General features: G+C 33.4%; 2 protein-coding genes and 2 long non-coding RNA genes across 4 annotated transcripts; 3 read left to right on the top strand and 1 right to left on the bottom strand.

Moving 5' to 3' along the window:
* The first annotated feature begins 313 nt into the window (after nucleotides 1-313).
* LOC146906166 (F-box/kelch-repeat protein At3g23880-like) lies at nucleotides 314-2,234 on the top strand. The gene is made up of 2 exons (XM_085728753.1): nucleotides 314-686; nucleotides 1,130-2,234. The coding sequence occupies exons 1-2, from the start codon at nucleotides 415-417 to the stop codon at nucleotides 2,232-2,234; spliced, it is 1,377 nt and encodes a 458-aa protein (XP_085584879.1). The 5' UTR covers nucleotides 314-414.
* Nucleotides 2,235-4,203: 1,969 nt separating this feature from the next.
* Nucleotides 4,204-7,293, top strand: LOC146906165 (uncharacterized). Its single transcript, XR_015017548.1, has 2 exons — nucleotides 4,204-4,946; nucleotides 6,860-7,293. It is a non-coding gene; the product is annotated as an uncharacterized LOC146906165 (long non-coding RNA).
* A 4,278-nt stretch (nucleotides 7,294-11,571) lies between these two features.
* LOC146906164 (uncharacterized) lies at nucleotides 11,572-12,849 on the bottom strand. The gene is made up of 2 exons (XR_015017547.1): nucleotides 12,296-12,849; nucleotides 11,572-12,214 (listed from the first exon to the last, which is right to left on the bottom strand). It is a non-coding gene; the product is annotated as an uncharacterized LOC146906164 (long non-coding RNA).
* Nucleotides 12,850-14,315: 1,466 nt separating this feature from the next.
* On the top strand, nucleotides 14,316-17,525 carry LOC146906163 (iron-sulfur cluster assembly SufBD family protein ABCI8, chloroplastic-like). The gene is made up of 2 exons (XM_085722745.1): nucleotides 14,316-15,789; nucleotides 16,931-17,525. Exons 1-2 carry the CDS (start codon nucleotides 14,365-14,367, stop codon nucleotides 17,147-17,149), a joined length of 1,644 nt encoding a protein of 547 aa, XP_085578871.1. The 5' UTR covers nucleotides 14,316-14,364; the 3' UTR covers nucleotides 17,150-17,525.
* Nucleotides 17,526-18,113: the final 588 nt, after the last annotated feature.

The following is an 18,113-nucleotide window of genomic DNA, read 5'->3' as shown; positions in this document are numbered from 1 at the left end:
TTTTATAATAATAATATAATAATAAAGAGTAATCAATGTTTATTTTCTTCAAGTATTTTACATGCATATGAGTTTTAGTATAAAAATTTTGTCGATATATCTTATCCGTATCGTATCTTAAATTTCAAAAAATATGTGTATCCGTGTACCCGCACCGGTATCCTTATCTGGGCTTCAGGTTCCCACATACTCGTACCATTCTTTTTTTTTTTGGAAAACCCCTACCAATCTTAGTGGCTAAGCTCTTTCTTTTTTTTCCTTATAGAAGGTAAAAACATTCAGAATTGCTATTGTCACATCACAAATTATTATAAATAGAATTGCCGACTTCTCTAGGGTTTCACTCTGAATCAACTCTAATAACAAAAACTGCACTGTTCCGCAAAAAGAAAAAAACAAAGCTACAACTTTCTCATGAAAATCCTTCAAACCCCGTCTCCATGTCCGAATTCGTCGGAATCGCCGGTGATTCTCCCCGAAGACCTTATTATTGAAATACTATCACGGCTTAACGTGAAATCTCTGATGCGCCTGAAGTGTGTAAGTAAGTTATGGAAAACGCTCATCTCTGATCCCACCTTCGTCGAAATGCACCTTCAGCTATCTAAACGAAACCCTCACCTCGCAATTCACATGGACAACGGATATTTGGGATATACACAGGCCCGGCCCTTGGCATGTGCAAGGTGAGCTACGGTGCCGGGCCTCGTAATCTTAGGAGCCTCAAAAAAAAAATATAGCACTCAAAAGTGTTAGGTATATAAAATAAAATATAAAAAAATCAATAGATATGTTGGAATAGTTTAGTAGTAAAATAGAATCCACTTGAGTCATTGGTCTTGAGGTTCAATCCCGAGCATTTGTGTGAATTTGAACTAAATATAAAAGTCTCAATTACATACATAACTACTAGGCCATTACAATTTAAAATGCATTTCAAAGTTATTTATGAATGTAGAAAACTACTACATATCTTGAATTTTTTGTCATCTATTTTCATTAACAAGCACGTCTTTAGTAAAAATAATTGCTAATTTTAATTTCGGTGGCTAATAACCATTATACGAGTGTTATTTTCAATTTCAATAGAAGATTAATTTTTTAAAAAAATTGTGCTTTTTTTTATTAGGGGCCTATTTTTACTACGAGAGCCGAGCCTCCAGTTTTATAGGGACGGCCCTGGATATACATATACTGTTGCACCCATCTCAGTGAGTCGTTTGCTGGAGAGCACGTCGAATCCTATAACAGATGCTGAAGATCCTTACTGCCGATTCCATGCCTGTCACTGCCGCGGGATTGTTGGTTCATGCAATGGATTGATCTGTTTGCACAGTTATATTTACTACAGTAGTTATGAAGAGCACTGGTTCTGTTTCTGGAACCCTGCCACAACGTCAAAGTCTGTTTCTGGGTCTTTTCACTATGATCAAATGTCCACGCTTAGGTTTGGGTTTGGTTATGATAATTCAACAGACACCTACAAGGTGGTGATGGTAAGATTTTCTACTGATGGTGACGATGGAGGTCAGGTTAGAAACACTGTCAAAGTTTTCACTTTGGGTGATAATATTTGGAGAGAAATTGAAAGTTTTCCCGTGCAAGTAGTGTTTCATCATCGTTGTTATTTGGATGAATTTCGTGGTCGTTTGGATGAATACGCAGGTGTGTATTTAAGTAATAGTATTAGTTGGTTGATTTGTCAGCGTTATAATTGTCATCGGAATAATATTATAATCGAGCAATTTGTGATTATCTCGCTTGATTTGGCGTCAGAGACATACACACAGTTGTTACTCCCTCAATGTTGTGATGAATTTCCACTTGATAATCGAACTCTTTGTGTGTTGATGGATTGTATTTGTTTTTCTCATGATTTTAAAAAAACTCATTTTGTTATATGGCAAATGAAGGAATTTGGAGTTGAAGAGTCGTGGACTCAATTCCTTAAAATTAGTTATCAGAATCTTCAAATTGATTATAAACTTCGTGAGTGGAATGTGGATTATGTTGGTCGATTGGTTCCATTGTGTCTTTCTGAGAAGGGCGATACACTGATATTGACAATCCATAGAGGAGACCAAGCAATTTTCTATAATTGGAGAGATAATAGACTAAAGAGAATTGAATGTACCTATAGAATTTGGTGGTATAGTGCTCAGAATTATGTTGAAAGCTTGGTTTGGTATCAACCTGTTGAAAGTAAGTTCCTTTTCGATGATTTACTTGTTTGAATTTGTATTAATTCATATGATAGTTTTGAGTTGATTGTATTGTTGAATGATTATCTATTTTATTGTCAACTTTGCTTCTGATCTCTTTTTATATATATCAAGCCTGTCTGTAAGCTTAAAATTGATTATAACCCTATGGTTTAACTTCATATTTGTATCGCAGGCCCTAGGCGCTATGTGAAACTCTGTCGCGTTGTGTTTTTTAGTAGACGTTGCAGTCGCTGTAAATTAATTTGCTTTGTATTGAGTTTAAATTTGGTAACAATGAACTTTGATTATTAGATATGAAGAAGGTCTTTGATTTTATGTACCATCTTATTTTTGAGCTTTTATTGTATTTTTTCCCCTAAACTTTGACGTAGCGGCCAGATCGCTATAGCGTTTTGAGGTTCGGCCTCTATGCTCTGCTATACAAATTCTAAGCTTGAGTGCTTTTTTTTTTGTAAGTAGCCTAGTGGCTAGAGTTCACCTTTTTTTTTCAAGGTGAATAAGTAGGGTGTCTGGGGTTTGAACCCCATGCATGTCCCTGTCAACTGAACTATGCTCACGGGGATAGCTTGAGTGCATTCTATAGTGCAGGATTGTGAACATGACCAACAATAGTTATTCAAAGCACTGATTAACATGAATTTTGTCATAAATAGTTATTCATACGCTCAACCTAATGCACGAGAAAAATACCTAGAAATGTGGTGAGAGTTTGTAGAGTCCAAATGGTTTAGGTGCTGAATTCTACTTAAGAGGTTCTAGCTGAAGCTCTCAACATTCACTAATATGGTTAGCAATAAGATATTAAATGAGTTCCCATAGTTGACATATGCCATGATCATGCACATATGCTATTTTTTTCATGCACATATGCTATTTTTTTTCGAAGGTCATAACACAGTTGATAGTTATATACCATAGCTAGATTGATCATGTAAATTGTGAGAACTGAGTTGTGACAACGAATTTTAGACTTAATGTACGTGAGTAATGTATAGCAACCTTTACAAAGAATAAACAATAGATTATATAGCAAATATGGAGAATTAGAAATTTGGATTGGAATAAGCATAACATAAAAGAAAGCAAGTGAAGAATGTGTATCTTCCTTTGGTGTACAGAAAAGCACAATTTATATATTATGATGTTGAAGGCATATTTACATTACATATGTTTACTGGTAAATTCATACATGTTATAGTAATTTTTCAGAATAATATGTTTATTCTTACTGGCTATAATAATAACACAATTGCAGGTGACTTACGGGATATAAAAGAGCATCATCGGAAATTGGCGAAGTTTCACTGACATTTTCGGAAGGTTTTCATATTATTTGGCTAGCAGTGGTGTGTGTGATTTGGAATGAGAGAAATAACCATATTTTTCAGCAAAAGCAGGAGTAGTTGCAATTGCTGAGTGGAAAAGTAAAGCTTTACTTATATTGGTGGTTAAAATCGAAGCATGTCTTGTTTGATTTTGATTACCAATTATGGAGGCTTAACCCCGCTATTTGTTTGTCAGTTGTTTCTTAATTTTGCTTGGTTTTTCTCTTTGTTGATACGATAATGTAAGTGTTGATCTTTCTTTAAGCTCTCTCTCACACACCTTGTCGGGAGAGACTTATTGTTTTTTTTTTTTATAATATATCTCATTTTTACCTTTTCAAAAAATAATTATTATTTTTGAAAATATGCATCACAATTTATATCCATAAGGCCTTATAACGGTAATATTACATATACAAGAAGTATCATTAAAGTGGCTTTGATAATATTAGTATTTGGTTTTGATAAAGCCTATGGTAATCGGTAAAAGAAAGAGGTGAATGAACGAAAATGAAGGCATGAGACCCGAAAATGAAGGCATGAAACCCGAAAATGAAGCCTATGTAGGAATTAATGACACGTGGAAGAGAATTGCTTATAAAATGGATACCTTCATATAATAATAGTGTACAAACTAACAAATAACTGCACCTCTCCTCAAAAGAAAGAGAACAAATTAAGCTTCACAAGTTATCATGAACATCCCTCAACCACCACCGCCGCCCCCACCCTATGTGTTGTCGGCACGGCTGCTGATACTGCGTCAACCGACGCCTCCTTCGCCCAATGCAGCAGAATTTATGCGTCCTCCCAATGCATTGGAATTGTCGCCTCCTTTCGATCCGTCTGCAACGCCGGTAATACTCCCCAAAGAACTTATTACGGAAATACTATACGGCTTAACGTGAAATATCTGATGCGAATGAAGTGTGTGAGTAAGTCATGGAAAAGCTTCATCTCTGATCCCATATTCATCAAAATGCACCTTAAGTTATCAGCGCGAAACCCACACCTCGCACTTCGTATGGACAAAGAATGCGCTCCCATACGTGTGAGTCATTTGCTAAAGTGTATGTCGGAGTCCAAGTCCATCACGCTTACTGACGATCCTTACTGTCGATTTAATTTCAAAGACTTCCCTGATCCATGCCACGAATTCAAATACTACTATTTTCAACATTTCGTGAGTGGAATGTGGATTATGTTGGTCGATTGGTTCCATTGTGTCTTGCTGAGAAGGGCGATACACTGATATTGACAATCAATAGAGGAGACCAAGCAATTCTCTATAATTGGAGAGATAATAGACTAAAGAGAATTGAATGTACCTATAGAATTTGGTGGTATAGTGCTCAGAATTATGTTGAAAGCTTGGTTTGGTATCAACCTGTTGAAAGTAAGTTCCTCTTCGATGATTTACCTGTTTGAATTTGTATTAATTCATATGATAGTTTTAAATTGATTGTATTGTTGAATGATTATCTATTTTATTGTCAACTTTACTTCAGTTCTCTTTTTATATATATCAAGCCTGTCTGTAAGCTTAAAATTGATTATAACCATATGGTTTAACTTCATATTTGTGTCGCAGGCCCTAGGCACTATGTTAAACTCCGCGTTGTGTTTTTTAGTATACTTTGTAGTGGCTGTAAATCGATTTGCTTTGTATTGAGTTTAAATTTGGTAACAATGAACTTTGATTATTAGATATGAAGGTCTTTGATTTTATGTACCATCTTATTTTTGAGCTTTTATTGTATTTTTTCCCCCTAAACTTTGACGTAGCGGCTACACCGCTATAGCGTTTTAAGGTCCGGCCTCTACGCTCTGCTATCCAAATTCTAAGCTTGAGTGCATTCTATAGTACAGGATTGTGAACATGACCAACAATGGTTATTCAAAGCACTGATTAACATGAATTTTGTCATAAATAGCTATTCATACGCTCAACCTAATTAGAGCTTTCAAAACGGGCTACCCGGCCCGCGTCGGGCCGGCCCATGATGGGCTCGGGCTTTGGCGGGCCGGGCCAAAAAGGCCCGGTAGATAAACGGGCTCAAAAATATTTGTCCAAGCCCGACCCTTTGCGGGCTACGGGCTTTCGGGCCAGCCCGGTTAGTTAAAGCTTTTAATAAAAAAATTTCGCTAAAAAATACCAATCAATGCTATACTTTCCAAATTATCAATGTTAATTAGTCATGTGCCAAATATTACATAGTATTAAAGTAGACATTATTTGTGCGACGTCCAACTATCAGTTATGAACCAACTTTCACTGGTTGAGTATACATAAGAGAAAAGATAAATAACCTTATAAGGCTCATAAAACAAATAACTATTGTCCCCTAAAAAACTACTACTGCGCAATAACTATATCAGAAGTTATCTGCATAACCAAGAAAATAAAGTATGGTTTTCACTCTGCTAACATACCATCATTAGTTTTCAGCAACTATATTTTAACTTTGAATTCAATTTTACTCGTAGTCTAAAGAGGAAATATTTATTTATAAAAGCCATTATTTTTTCCATTAATAAAAATTAAAGCCAATAAAATTGGTTTTGAGATGATTGATCTTTAGCTTTTCCATCATCATATACACCAATCTACTAATTAAGGACTGATCCAATAAAGTATGCTTTTCACCTCAATGTACAAAGCCTATACATCAATATTAATCTCATATGAATGTTATAAAGAGTACTAATTAAGGACTGAACCTATAACAACCTTTCTCTGAAGGGGGTTGGAATTAAATCCAATCCTACATTCATGCCAGTTCTACTTACATTCAAAGAAAATGATGTATAGCTCACTTTATTCTACTAAAATTTTGCATATTCTTAAATTACAATATTAAAAAATAATTATAAAATAAACGGGCTACCCGCGGCCCGGTCGGGCTAGCCCACGACTGGCTCGGGCCTCAACGGGCTCGGGCTAAAAAGGCCCGGTTTTAAATGGGCCTAATTTTTTACGTTCAAGCCCGGATTTTTTTCGGGCTTTTACGGCCCGGCCCGGCAGGCCCGGTCCGTTTTGACAGCTCTAAACCTAATGCAAGAGAAAAATACCTAGAAATGTGGTGAGAGTTTGCACTGTCTATTCATTATGGGAAATATTTAACTAGTAGAGTCCAAATGATTTAGGTGCTAAATTCTACTTAAGAGGTTAGCAATAAGATATTATATGAGTGGCATCTATGATTTCCCATAGTTGACATATATGTGACTAGAGGATGTTATAGTAATTTTTCAGAATAACCTGTTGTTTATGTTTCTTCTCACTAGCTATACTAATCACAATTGCAGGTGACTTACGGGATATAAAAGAACATCATCGGAAATTGGCGAAGTTTCACTGACATTTGACACAGAAACCAACCAACATTTCTAATTTTGTGTTGTGAGCAAACAAAATCTGATCCCTTAAACAATGAAAATATGATCAGATCAGTTGATGGAGAACTTGCTGAAGCCGACCAAGATAAGCAAAAAAAGCATGTAGTTTGCAGTTTCATTGGCTAATTCTTTCCTCCTGCACCCAAGGCCTCAACTAAATGCTCATAGGAGCTACTAGTAAAGTATTGAAGATTATATTCTCATTTAACTATTTAGAATGAAAGTGTCTCATTTAATAGGTCAGATGAAAAAAAATATTTAAATGATAGGATTGATATGGTAAAATGTCTTTCATTCACTATTTTTGCTATTAATATTGATAATAGCATGTCAACTTAGCTCAATTGGTAGGGACATTGCATAATTTATGGAGGGGTCGGGGTTCGAACCCTGGACACCTCACTTCTCCACATTTAATTGTGTAAGCCCAAACCACTAGTCTACTAGACAAAAAAAAAAATATATATATATATATATATATATATATATATATATATATATATATATTGATAATAGTATTTTCATTGAAGGTTGCTCAGTTAATAATGACTTGGCTCAACCTCAAAGTCATTGATTCAATTCCCGTTGTTAGCGTGAAGACTTCTTTAATATGTGATCTCTAAGTACTTCCATAAATGTTCTTTGACTCATGAGACATGTCTTGGCCTTAATGTAACCTTGAGAGCCCAACCTACCTAAATTTTTTATCATAAAAAAAAAACAATTTTGTTTAAATTGTAAATTTTAAATTCTGATAATAATTATTGAAATCCTCAAATTTTTATGAAAAATTAAAGTCTCTTTGACATATTCTAAAAGAAAATAGATTATTCAAGAACATGGAAAAATCGTATAATTATATTATTAATAAATAATAACAAGGCCAAATACATCTTTTGGTCCTTTAAGTTTGACAAAAATATCAGGTTAGTACTCTAAGTTTTTCAAATTTCAAATAGGTCCTTATTACCCTTTTAAGGATCTATTTGAAACTTAAAAACTTAGAAAACTTCAAATAAATTAACAACTTAAAGGACCTATTTGCAACATAAAAACGCTTAAAGGACCTAATGGAAACTTAGAAAAAACTTAAAGACTTATTTGAAATCTTAACAGACTTAAAGGACTATCCGATATTTTTGTCATACTTAAAGATCAAAAGATATATTTTAAAGCAAAACTAAATGATATCCAAAATTAAATTTCAACAAACTCATTGATTTTTCAAATTCCAGTTTTACTAATTTTTTACAAAGTTTGTCTTGATTTTTTTTAAGGTATGTCACGTCTTTTAATAGCACAATGCATGTAATTCCTTTTAATAAAAAAACTATTTAATATATGTATGACTAATTTTATAAATAAAAATATCCACATGATAATTCTTTAATGATCATTGTACCATAATGATTCTTGAGGTATAACATTTAATCCATTATTGAAAAAAAAAATCCGTTATTGAAAAATACAAACATCACATTGAATTTTTTTTTTGTTAAAAAAAATTATGGTGATGGAATGTTGATTTTATGTAAGGTAAGGATGACCTTAGAGATAAAAGAGCACTCACAAATATGTTTACATTTACCTATCTTTAAGGATACTAGCCGAGCCGAAACTCGGAATCTCTAAATTTAAAGTTTATCCTTTTACTACTAGACTATGTCCTTGGAATTGGAAAATTGCAATGTATTAGAAAATGGAATTTTCTTTCAAATTAATCATGACAAATGAAATATTCCTTATACCTAAATTATCTCTCATCTTGATTTTTCACTGAACTTTGTTTAATTGTTCTTGTTGATTGGGATTGCTTCATCAAACATATTGTACCTTGATAATTTTATGTTTTTTTTTTTTTTGAAGGATTTGAAAAATTGACACCATATATAACCAAAACCTTAAGTCATTGGGTATATTGCTTATCTCACTAATATTTTGCTCGACATCTACTTTTGCATCCAATGTGAAACTTTAACTCACACTTGATGTAACACCCTAAACCCCACATTCAATAAATTTAAATAAATCAAAATCAAAAGAGATCTCAAGATGCTACACCTTCATCACTACAAGAAACATTACCTTTTGCTAGGGGCAAAATCCCTGAGAAAAGGACAGAATCCCTGGCAAACAGGACGTTTGTGAGGGAATTTCCCAGGGGCGGAAGCACTCGCAAAAGCGCTCGTCACTAACATTTTGCCAGGGGTTACACCCCTGGGAAAAAAACGAGGGGCTAAACCCCTGGCATATGTCATGGCTTTTTCCCTGTCAAAACCCCTGGCATATTCCCTCACTTTTTTCTGCAACTGTGCAGTCTGCTCTGAACTATGCAGTCTGCTCCGACTTGACTGCTGATTGACGAAATGTCAAATCAACGGGTTATCTTATACCAAGGCCTTTGCGAGGGATTTAACCCTTGGGAAATTGTATATTATTTTTTTTAAAAAAAAAGGTTTTATTTTACAAACCGATTTATTAATAATTAATAAAATATTTTTAAAATAATTTTAATTAATAAAATGTATTTAAATTAATAAAAAATCGTACTTTTTTCAAAATTGTATTTTAGAATATAATTAATTCTTTTAAAATAATTTTAATCAATAAAATTTATTTAAAATAATAATAAAAAAATCGTTTTTTAAATTGTTTTTTAATATAATTAATTCTTTTAAAATCATTTTAATTTACGCGCAAACATATAATTTTACATGCAAACAACAAATAACAATTTTACATGCACACATATAATTTTACGCGCAAACAACAAATAACAATTTTACATGCACACATATAATACATCATTTTTAAAAACTGTTTTCCAACATTAAACCTTTTTAGTATATTATTTTTTTATCAAGTATTTTTATTTAACAAACAGTTTTACTAGTAAAAAAAATCAGACTTTCTACTACACAAATTAAAAAAAAATCCCAAAATTAAAAAAAAAAACGTTTTATATAAATTGTTTTAGTAAATAAATCATTAAAAAAATGCTATATATATTTTTAGAATAAATATCAATTCTAAATTTAAAAAACGGATTATACATTTTTTGTCAAGATCTGCAATCGAATGAGGAGGAAGATAGATTAACTATATGTGCAAATACCATAGAAAAATCAAATAAGTTGATAGATAGTAAAAAATAGTAACATATAAATATAATAAGTGGAGAGTTTTTTACCAAATTAATAAACTTTGATAGAGGTGGAGAATAATGGATTCTATGATAAAAATGAAGAAGATGAAGTGTTGTGTAAATGAAGAAGAGGAAGTGTTGTGCATTCTCCTGAAATCTATGATAAAAATGAAGAAGAGGAAGTGTTGTGTAAATGAAGAAGAGGAGCATTCTCCTGAAATATTACCAAGTGTTGGCAAGTGTTAGTTGTTTACGTGAGAACCAAATATATAAGGGAAATAATGCCAAGGAAAAAACCAGGGGTAGCCCCTCGCTGCCACATCCAATCCTAGGCTATAGATTAGCCTGCCAAACTGTCAAAAAATCAACAAAGAAGCATAGAGATTCTCCAACTTTAGTCTTGTCATCTGAGCAATTGCAGAAGCCAAGGTCAATCCCTCGGTTTTGCCCTGTCAAACTGCACCAAATCTCTGCCAAACCACGTGCAATTTGGCGCCTAAAATAAACCGACGGATTTTGTCAATATGCGAGGGGCAAACCCCTGTGTTATATGTCAGGGGTTATCCTTGGCATTTTCCCTGGCAAATTTGTCAGGGGTTTCAAACCCTTGTCAAAATCCCTGGCAAATTGACATATTTCTTGTAGTGCATTTTCTCAAAACATGCATAATTTCAATTTCAAAACGCTGCACCGGAAGACAATTAACATAACCATTAAAATGGAGAAATATTCATTGTAGAACCCTCTTGGATGGTGCAATCGTCCCTTTTTTTGGGCACAAACAATCATCCCATCCCATTATAATACAGAAGCGAAGCAGAAGCAGAACAGAAAAACGAAGGTGAACGAAGACGAAGCAGAATCATAAAGGAAAAATCGAAGAAGACGTGGAAGTGGTCCTGTGTTTTGGTGAGTGTTTCGAGTTATACATACACAATAAATAAAGGCTAAAATATGGTTTTGGTCCCTGCAAAATAGGTCAGTTTTGGTTTTATTCCCTGCAAAAAAATTTTATAGCTTTTGGTCCCTGCAAAAATAGGCCAGTTTTGGTTTTAGTCCCTGCAATTTTTTTTATAGTTTTTGGTCCCTGCGAAAATAGGCCATTTTTGGTTTTAGTCCCTGCAGATCTTTAATAATTTTTTTAGGCTTAAATATGTTTTTCGTCCCTGCAAATAGGGGTCGCTTAAAATTTCGTCCCTGCAATCGCTAATCCTTTTTTTTTGCCCCTGCAAAGTTTAATCACTTAAAATTTCGTCCCTTGACCCAGTTAATCACTGACACATCACTAATTAGCTGACGTGGCACATTGACTCAGCAAATTTTGGCTTGAAGTGACAAAAATACCCCTCCTTCCATCAGAGGGCAGCGAAATGATAGAAATGCCCCTGATACCATTTTCTTTCTTCTTCTTCTCTACACAGCAGTGAAAGAGATTACAGAAAAAACATAAAATCATCAGATGAAATAACAAAGATTCATCGGAAAAACATAGAATCCATAAAAATCATCTTAATCATCATCATTTCTTTTCGTTTTTGGGATGAAAACACCCAACAATACAGACAAATTCCTTTTTTTTCCTCATATTGGCTCACTAGGAGCAGCTTGTTTTTTGTTTCTGCTCGTTCCTGATTTGCTTTTGCGCTGGGAATTTTTATTGTAATTGTTGACAGCAAAATGTGGATTCAATATGTGGATTGCATTCTTTAGAACAATATTGTTAAAGATGACGAGGATGAAAGAAGAGGCTTTTTGATTCTAACTATACAAATTTGATTTTTGGCTTTTGAAAATTGATGAAGTAGCAACCTTTTTCCAAAACCAAAATCAATTTTTTACTGAATTTGATGGAAACGATAAAGGAAGAAAGGAACGTAGTTGAATTGGGAAATGAAGGTGTGGAAGCAAAATCCAATTTCAGTTGTAGAATCCAATTTCTATACCATTGATTATGGGCAACAAATTTGGTACCGCTAGCATATCACCCCTTCCATTAGTTCAACAACTTTGATTAGATGAAAATTAACAAACAAAGTACTGATTCTGAATTTATTTTCTCTGCAGTAATTCTGCTGTTTTTGCCGAGCATTTAAGCGCTACCCCCTTTTCACTTGTTCTTCCTGTTTCAATCTTCATATCAATTATAACTTATAAGCATTAAGCAGCCACTAAAAAGATAAAATTTAAGGTGGTATACAAACCTTAAGAACACTAAGATCAACAACAATCTCATTACAAGACTCATGAACAAACTCATCATCTTTTTTCTGCATCTTCTGCCCAACTTTCTCAGCAAATTTCAGCATCTTCCCTTAACGATGGCCGTGTTAGAGGACACCGGTGGAGAAAGGGAGTGTCTACGTGAGTGAGAGAGTTTGATAAAATAAAACTGTATTTAGTGTGGACGCTGATGATGGTTGTGTCAGCTGGAATTAATGCTGAGAAGAAGAAGAAGAAGAAGAAAGAAAGGAAAGAATACGGGGGAGAAGAGGAGAGAAAAATAAGAGAAAATGTATAAGGGGTAAATCCGTCATTTCACTGCCCTCTGATGGAAGGAGGGGTATTTTTGTCACTTCAAGCCAAAGTTTGCTGAGTCCAGGTGCCACGTCAGTAATCAGATGACGTGTCAGTGATTAACTAGGTCAAGGGACGAAATTTTAAGTGATTAAACTTTGCAGGGGCAAAAAAAAAGGATTAGCGATTGCAGGGACGAAATTTTAAGCGACCCCTATTTGCAGGGACGAAAAACATATTTAAGCCTTTTTTTTATAGTTTTAAAAATTCTGGAAAATTGAAAAATTAATACAAAAATAAAAATAACATTAAAAAAATTCTGGAAAAATTAAAATTAATAAAAATTATTAAAAAATTCTGGAAAATCGAAAAAGTTAATAAAAAAAATTAAAAAATTCTGGAAAAATTAAAAATTAATAAAAAAATTGTAAAAAATTCTGGAAAATTGAAAAATTAATAAAAATGAAAAAAATTAAAAAAAACGGAAAAAATTAAAAAAATCTGGAAAAAATAAAAAAGATTAAAAAATTCTGAAAAAAATAAAATTTCGGAAATTTTCTAAAAAAATTAAAATTCTGAAAAAATGAAATTTTTGAAATTTTAAATTTTAATGAAATTCTGGAAAATAAATTTTAATGAAATTTTAAATTTTCGAAAATAAAAATGAAATTCTGGAAAAATGAAATTTTAATGAAATTTTTTGAAATTTTCATTAGTATTTCTCAAAAAAATTCTAGAATTTTTTAATATTTTTATAAACCGAGAATAAGGGAAAAAATATGTGTATTTATAAACCAAGCTTAGGTTTTTTATGTATTTTTCGAAATTTCAAAATTTTCATTAGTATTTTTTCCGGGAATTTTTGTGTAGTTATAAAGCGAGAACTTTTGTGTATTTATAAACCGAGAATAAGGGAAAAAATACACTGAAAAAACATAAGCTTGACATATATACTAATCAAAATTTCGAAAAATACATTTTTCCAGAATTTCGAAATTTCGACATATATACTAATCAGAATATTTTTTATTTTCCAGAATTTTTTCATTATTTTTCATTTTATTAGATTATTTTATTTTTTTAATCATTTTTTATTTTTATTAATTTTTCCAGATTTTTTTTAATTTTTTCCGTTTTTTTCAAATTTTTCATTTTTATTAATTTTTCAATTTTCTAGAATTTTTTAATATTTTTTTTCAATTTTTTATTGATTTTTTATTTTTCCAGAATTTTTTAATATTTTTTTCAAATTTTTTATTAATTTTAAATTTTTCCAGAATTTTTACATTTTTTTATTAATTTTTCGATTTTCCAGAATTTTTTAATATTTTTTTCAATTTTTTATTAATTTTTAATTTTTCCAGAATTTTTTAAATTTTTTTATTAATTTTTCAATTTTCCAGAATTTTTTAATTTATTTGCAGGGACTAAAAACAAAACTGGCATATTTTTGCAGGGACCAAAAACTATAAAAAAAATTGCATGGACTAAAACCAAAACTGACCTATTTTTGCAGGGACCAAAAGCTATAAAAAAAAATTGCAGAGACTAAAACCAAAACTGGCCTATTTTGCAGGGACCAAAACCATATTTTAGCCATAAATAAAACATCTGTCATATTGCTTGTATTTTGATGCCAAAACGGGTCCCCACACAAACTAATACGTGTGTGACACACACGACACGATGAGGGTTGAACTTATACACAAAATTTCCAAACTTCATTTTCTACATTTTCACATAATCACTTTCCTCCATGGCTTCTCTTCTCAACGGCAGCGTTTCTTCCTTACACCCACAACCCACTCAAACCAGCTTCTCAAAAAAAGCACTTCTCCATCAATCCCACTTCCCAATCTCAAAAACCCCCAAACACAAATCACCGTTATCCAAAACCGTTAAAATCCGTTCAGACGTTAGTTACGAACAACTCAACACTTCTCCAACTTCATCTACCGATGACAAAATCCGTGAAATTCTCCGTAACCGCGATTACGACAAGAAATTCGGTTTCAACATCAATATCGATTCTTTCACAATTCCAAAAGGATTATCAACAGAAACCATTCGTTTAATCTCAGCCCTAAAATCCGAACCTGATTGGATGCTCAATTTTCGATTAAACGCGTTCGAGAAATTCGCGAAAATGAAAGCACCAAATTGGTCTGACAACACATACCCAACTATAGATTTTCAAGATATATGCTATTATTCAGCTCCTAAGAAGAAACCCTCGATTAATAGCTTAGAAGAAGCTGATCCTGAGCTTTTGAGATACTTCGATAAGCTTGGGGTTCCGTTAAACGAACAGAATCGTTTAGCGAATGTTGCAGTAGATGCTGTTTTAGACAGTGTTTCTATTGCAACTACTCATAGGAAGACACTTGAGAAGGCTGGTGTTATATTTTGTTCGATTTCGGATGCTGTTAAGGAGTATCCAGATTTGGTTAGGAATTATTTAGGGAAAGTTGTTCCTAGTGATGATAATTATTACGCTGCATTGAATGCGGCTGTTTTTAGTGACGGGTCGTTTTGTTATATACCGAAGGGTGTTAAGTGTCCGATGCAGATATCCACGTATTTTAGGATTAATGCGTTGGAGACGGGGCAATTTGAGAGGACGTTGATTGTGGCGGATGATAGGAGTATGGTGGAGTATTTGGAAGGGTGTACCGCACCTTCTTATGATAAAAATCAGCTTCATGCTGCGGTTGTTGAGTTGTATTGTGGGGAGGGTGCAGAGATTAAGTATTCGACTGTGCAGAATTGGTATGCGGGTGATGAGAATGGGAAAGGTGGGATTTATAATTTTGTTACGAAGAGAGGATTGTGTGCTGGTAAGAAGTCGAAGATATCGTGGACTCAGGTGGAGACTGGGTCCGCGATTACTTGGAAGTATCCGAGCGTTGTTTTGGAGGGTGATGAGAGTGTTGGAGAGTTTTATTCGGTTGCTTTGACGAATAATTATCAACAGGCTGATACGGGGACTAAGATGATACATAAAGGAAAGAATACAAAGAGTAGGATAATATCGAAGGGTATTTCTGCTGGACATTCAAGGAACTGTTATAGAGGGCTTGTTCAGGTTCAGTCTAAGGCGGAGAATGCGAAAAACTCTTCTCAGTGTGATTCCATGCTTATTGGTGATAGTGCTGCTGCGAATACATATCCTTACATCCAGGTAACTTTTTTTTTTGTTCATGATTTTCTTTGTTGTGTGTTGATATTATCAGTTAATAATTAATGTCTATGGATCGGTAACTTAGATAACGATAAGAATATATGGGAACTTTAAAATATGTAGCCGTGTTCATGCATACTTCATGGACACTTTGGATATATTTTCTAAGATTGGTTTCTCTATATGGATTTCATGTCTTGTGTTATGTAATTGTGTTATAATAGCTTTGCCATGCTCTATTGTTACATAATTTGTTGTATCCTCTTACCTGTGTCTTATTGGATTTGCTTGTCCTGTATCCGTGGTGTTTAGTTGAAAGGGGAGACAGATATAAAGTTTTGAACAATTAGTTGACCAGTTTCAAGTTATAGATGAAATCCTTGAAGTAATACTAATATAGAATTAATCCTGATTGTGTTGGATAAAATAGCAATTAATTATGGGAGCCAATAATCCTTGAATTTTAAGGAATCAATTTTTACTAAAAATTGTTCGAGTCATTAAACACTGATTATATCAAACTTCAAATCATACATATGTTCATGCCTAGTACAAGCACAACATGGTGAGAGATTGGCTATTGTTTTGACAACTGTGGTGGGCAAATATACGGCTATGATTTAAGAACTACATGGGTGTTCTGAATATCTTATGCACAGAATATCGGTACTTCTTCGGCATACATGTGGTCTAGTTCGAGGTGATATCAGAAGAACACTAGAAATTGTTAGTATCCTGGAGCTTTTTGATGCTGAGTTTGGCTCCTGATTTTTATCACCCCGTTTTCATACTTGATTAAACACAGCTTTGTTGTGTGTGTGTGTTTATAGCTTGAAGATGTGTGTCTTTTATTCTGTTTCCTGGTGGCCAAAACTATCCCAACATTTGGTCTTTGATACCTCGGTAGCTTCACTGGTTGCAGTCTATTGTTGTTGGTTGAAACAGCAAAGATTTCATCAATAATATGGAGAGTTCAGTTCTGTCTTTTTGATAGCATATTTATGCAGTTTCCATATCAGAGTTATCTTCCACTACTTCCATCTTGTTTCCTTTTCCTTATTTTCACCCTTTTTTTCCATATTTGTAATGTCCAGAAACTTGCCATGAGACTTGTACTCATGAAATTGCAATTGTTTTGCAGGTGAAGAATCCATCAGCAAGAATTGAGCACGAGGCTAGTACGTCCAAAATTGGTGAAGATCAGTTATTTTACTTTCAACAAAGAGGAATAGACTATGAAAAAGCAATGGCTGCTATGATCTCTGGATTTTGCCGTGATGTCTTCAATGAGCTTCCCGATGAATTTGGCTCCGAGGTGAACCAACTCATGAGCTTGAAGCTTGAGGGGTCAGTCGGATAAACAGCTTGTTACGCATCATTATTTTGAATTAGCTCAGGCCATTGGTTCTTGAAATTCTGGAAGTTCTCAGAGGCAGTGTGTCTGGAAAGATGTGTACATGATGTATATGGTCTGTATAATTTTGTCTGAAACATATATAGATTTTGTATAGAACCATGCCGCATAGAATCCATGAAACATCAAGTTTCAAACCTTAATGTATGATCTCTATAATTGTTATAATAAGAATCTCACATTTGATGAGATAACGTCTGACGATATGTTTATAAGTGATAGGCAGGCCACCCTTTAAAAGCCGGTTTTGTAAGGTTTGAGTTAAGCCTAACCCAAATTTTAAGATATATGATGTTGATTGGCTCTTTTGATTTCTGTTCAATTATTCTCTTTATTCTTCTAACAATCTGAGTAATCCGTTACAAAGTATGACCTTCATATTTGAATCCTTACAAAACTATATCGTAGGTTTACTCTATTTATTTTCTGTGGTGGTTGAATGTATTCTGAGGTATGACTGCCACTTATTATTAAACTCCATAAACTCCAACCATGGCTGTAAAGGAATTGATTATCTGCTCATATCCTTCTTTGTTAATATTGGTCTTAAACTAATTTCATTCGCCTGGCAAAACTTGTACAGTGTGCTTGATTTGCATTTCAAGTTACAACGATAATGTGAAAATACTCAATTAAATCTGGCACTGTTTCAGTGATTTGTATGCATAAAATTCTTCCCTCCTTGCAAACAAGCCATGAACTCCAACTCTGAAAGGTCTTGCCACTGGACTATAACTTGAGTTGAGCCACCGACCGTTTTCTATTGTGTATGAAACTGGTATATCTTGACTGTGTTTTCTATTTTGACATGCATCGATATTATACTTTTTCGACTATAGGTTAGGTTTTTCTTAAAAATCTCTAATAAATGAACTGTAAATTATTTATATCAAAACCACTTTTTATTTTA

This window comes from Medicago sativa, chromosome 7 (assembly GCF_051527215.1).
Source record: "Medicago sativa cultivar Bolivia chromosome 7, Bolivia_mono, whole genome shotgun sequence".
NCBI lineage: Eukaryota > Viridiplantae > Streptophyta > Magnoliopsida > Fabales > Fabaceae > Medicago > Medicago sativa.
Note: the sequence above shows the minus strand (reverse complement) of the source record. Positions and strands in the feature narration are given on the sequence as shown.

Coding starts and splice junctions, on each gene's coding strand:
- LOC146906163 (XM_085722745.1), top strand. CDS start 14,365: ATGGCTTCTCTTCTCAACGGCAGCGTTTCTTCCTTACACCCACAACCC. Junction 15,790..16,930: donor ATACATATCCTTACATCCAG/GTAACTTTTTTT, acceptor ATTGTTTTGCAG/GTGAAGAATCCATCAGCAAG.
- LOC146906166 (XM_085728753.1), top strand. CDS start 415: ATGAAAATCCTTCAAACCCCGTCTCCATGTCCGAATTCGTCGGAATCG. Junction 687..1,129: donor CGGCCCTTGGCATGTGCAAG/GTGAGCTACGGT, acceptor TTTTTTTATTAG/GGGCCTATTTTTACTACGAG.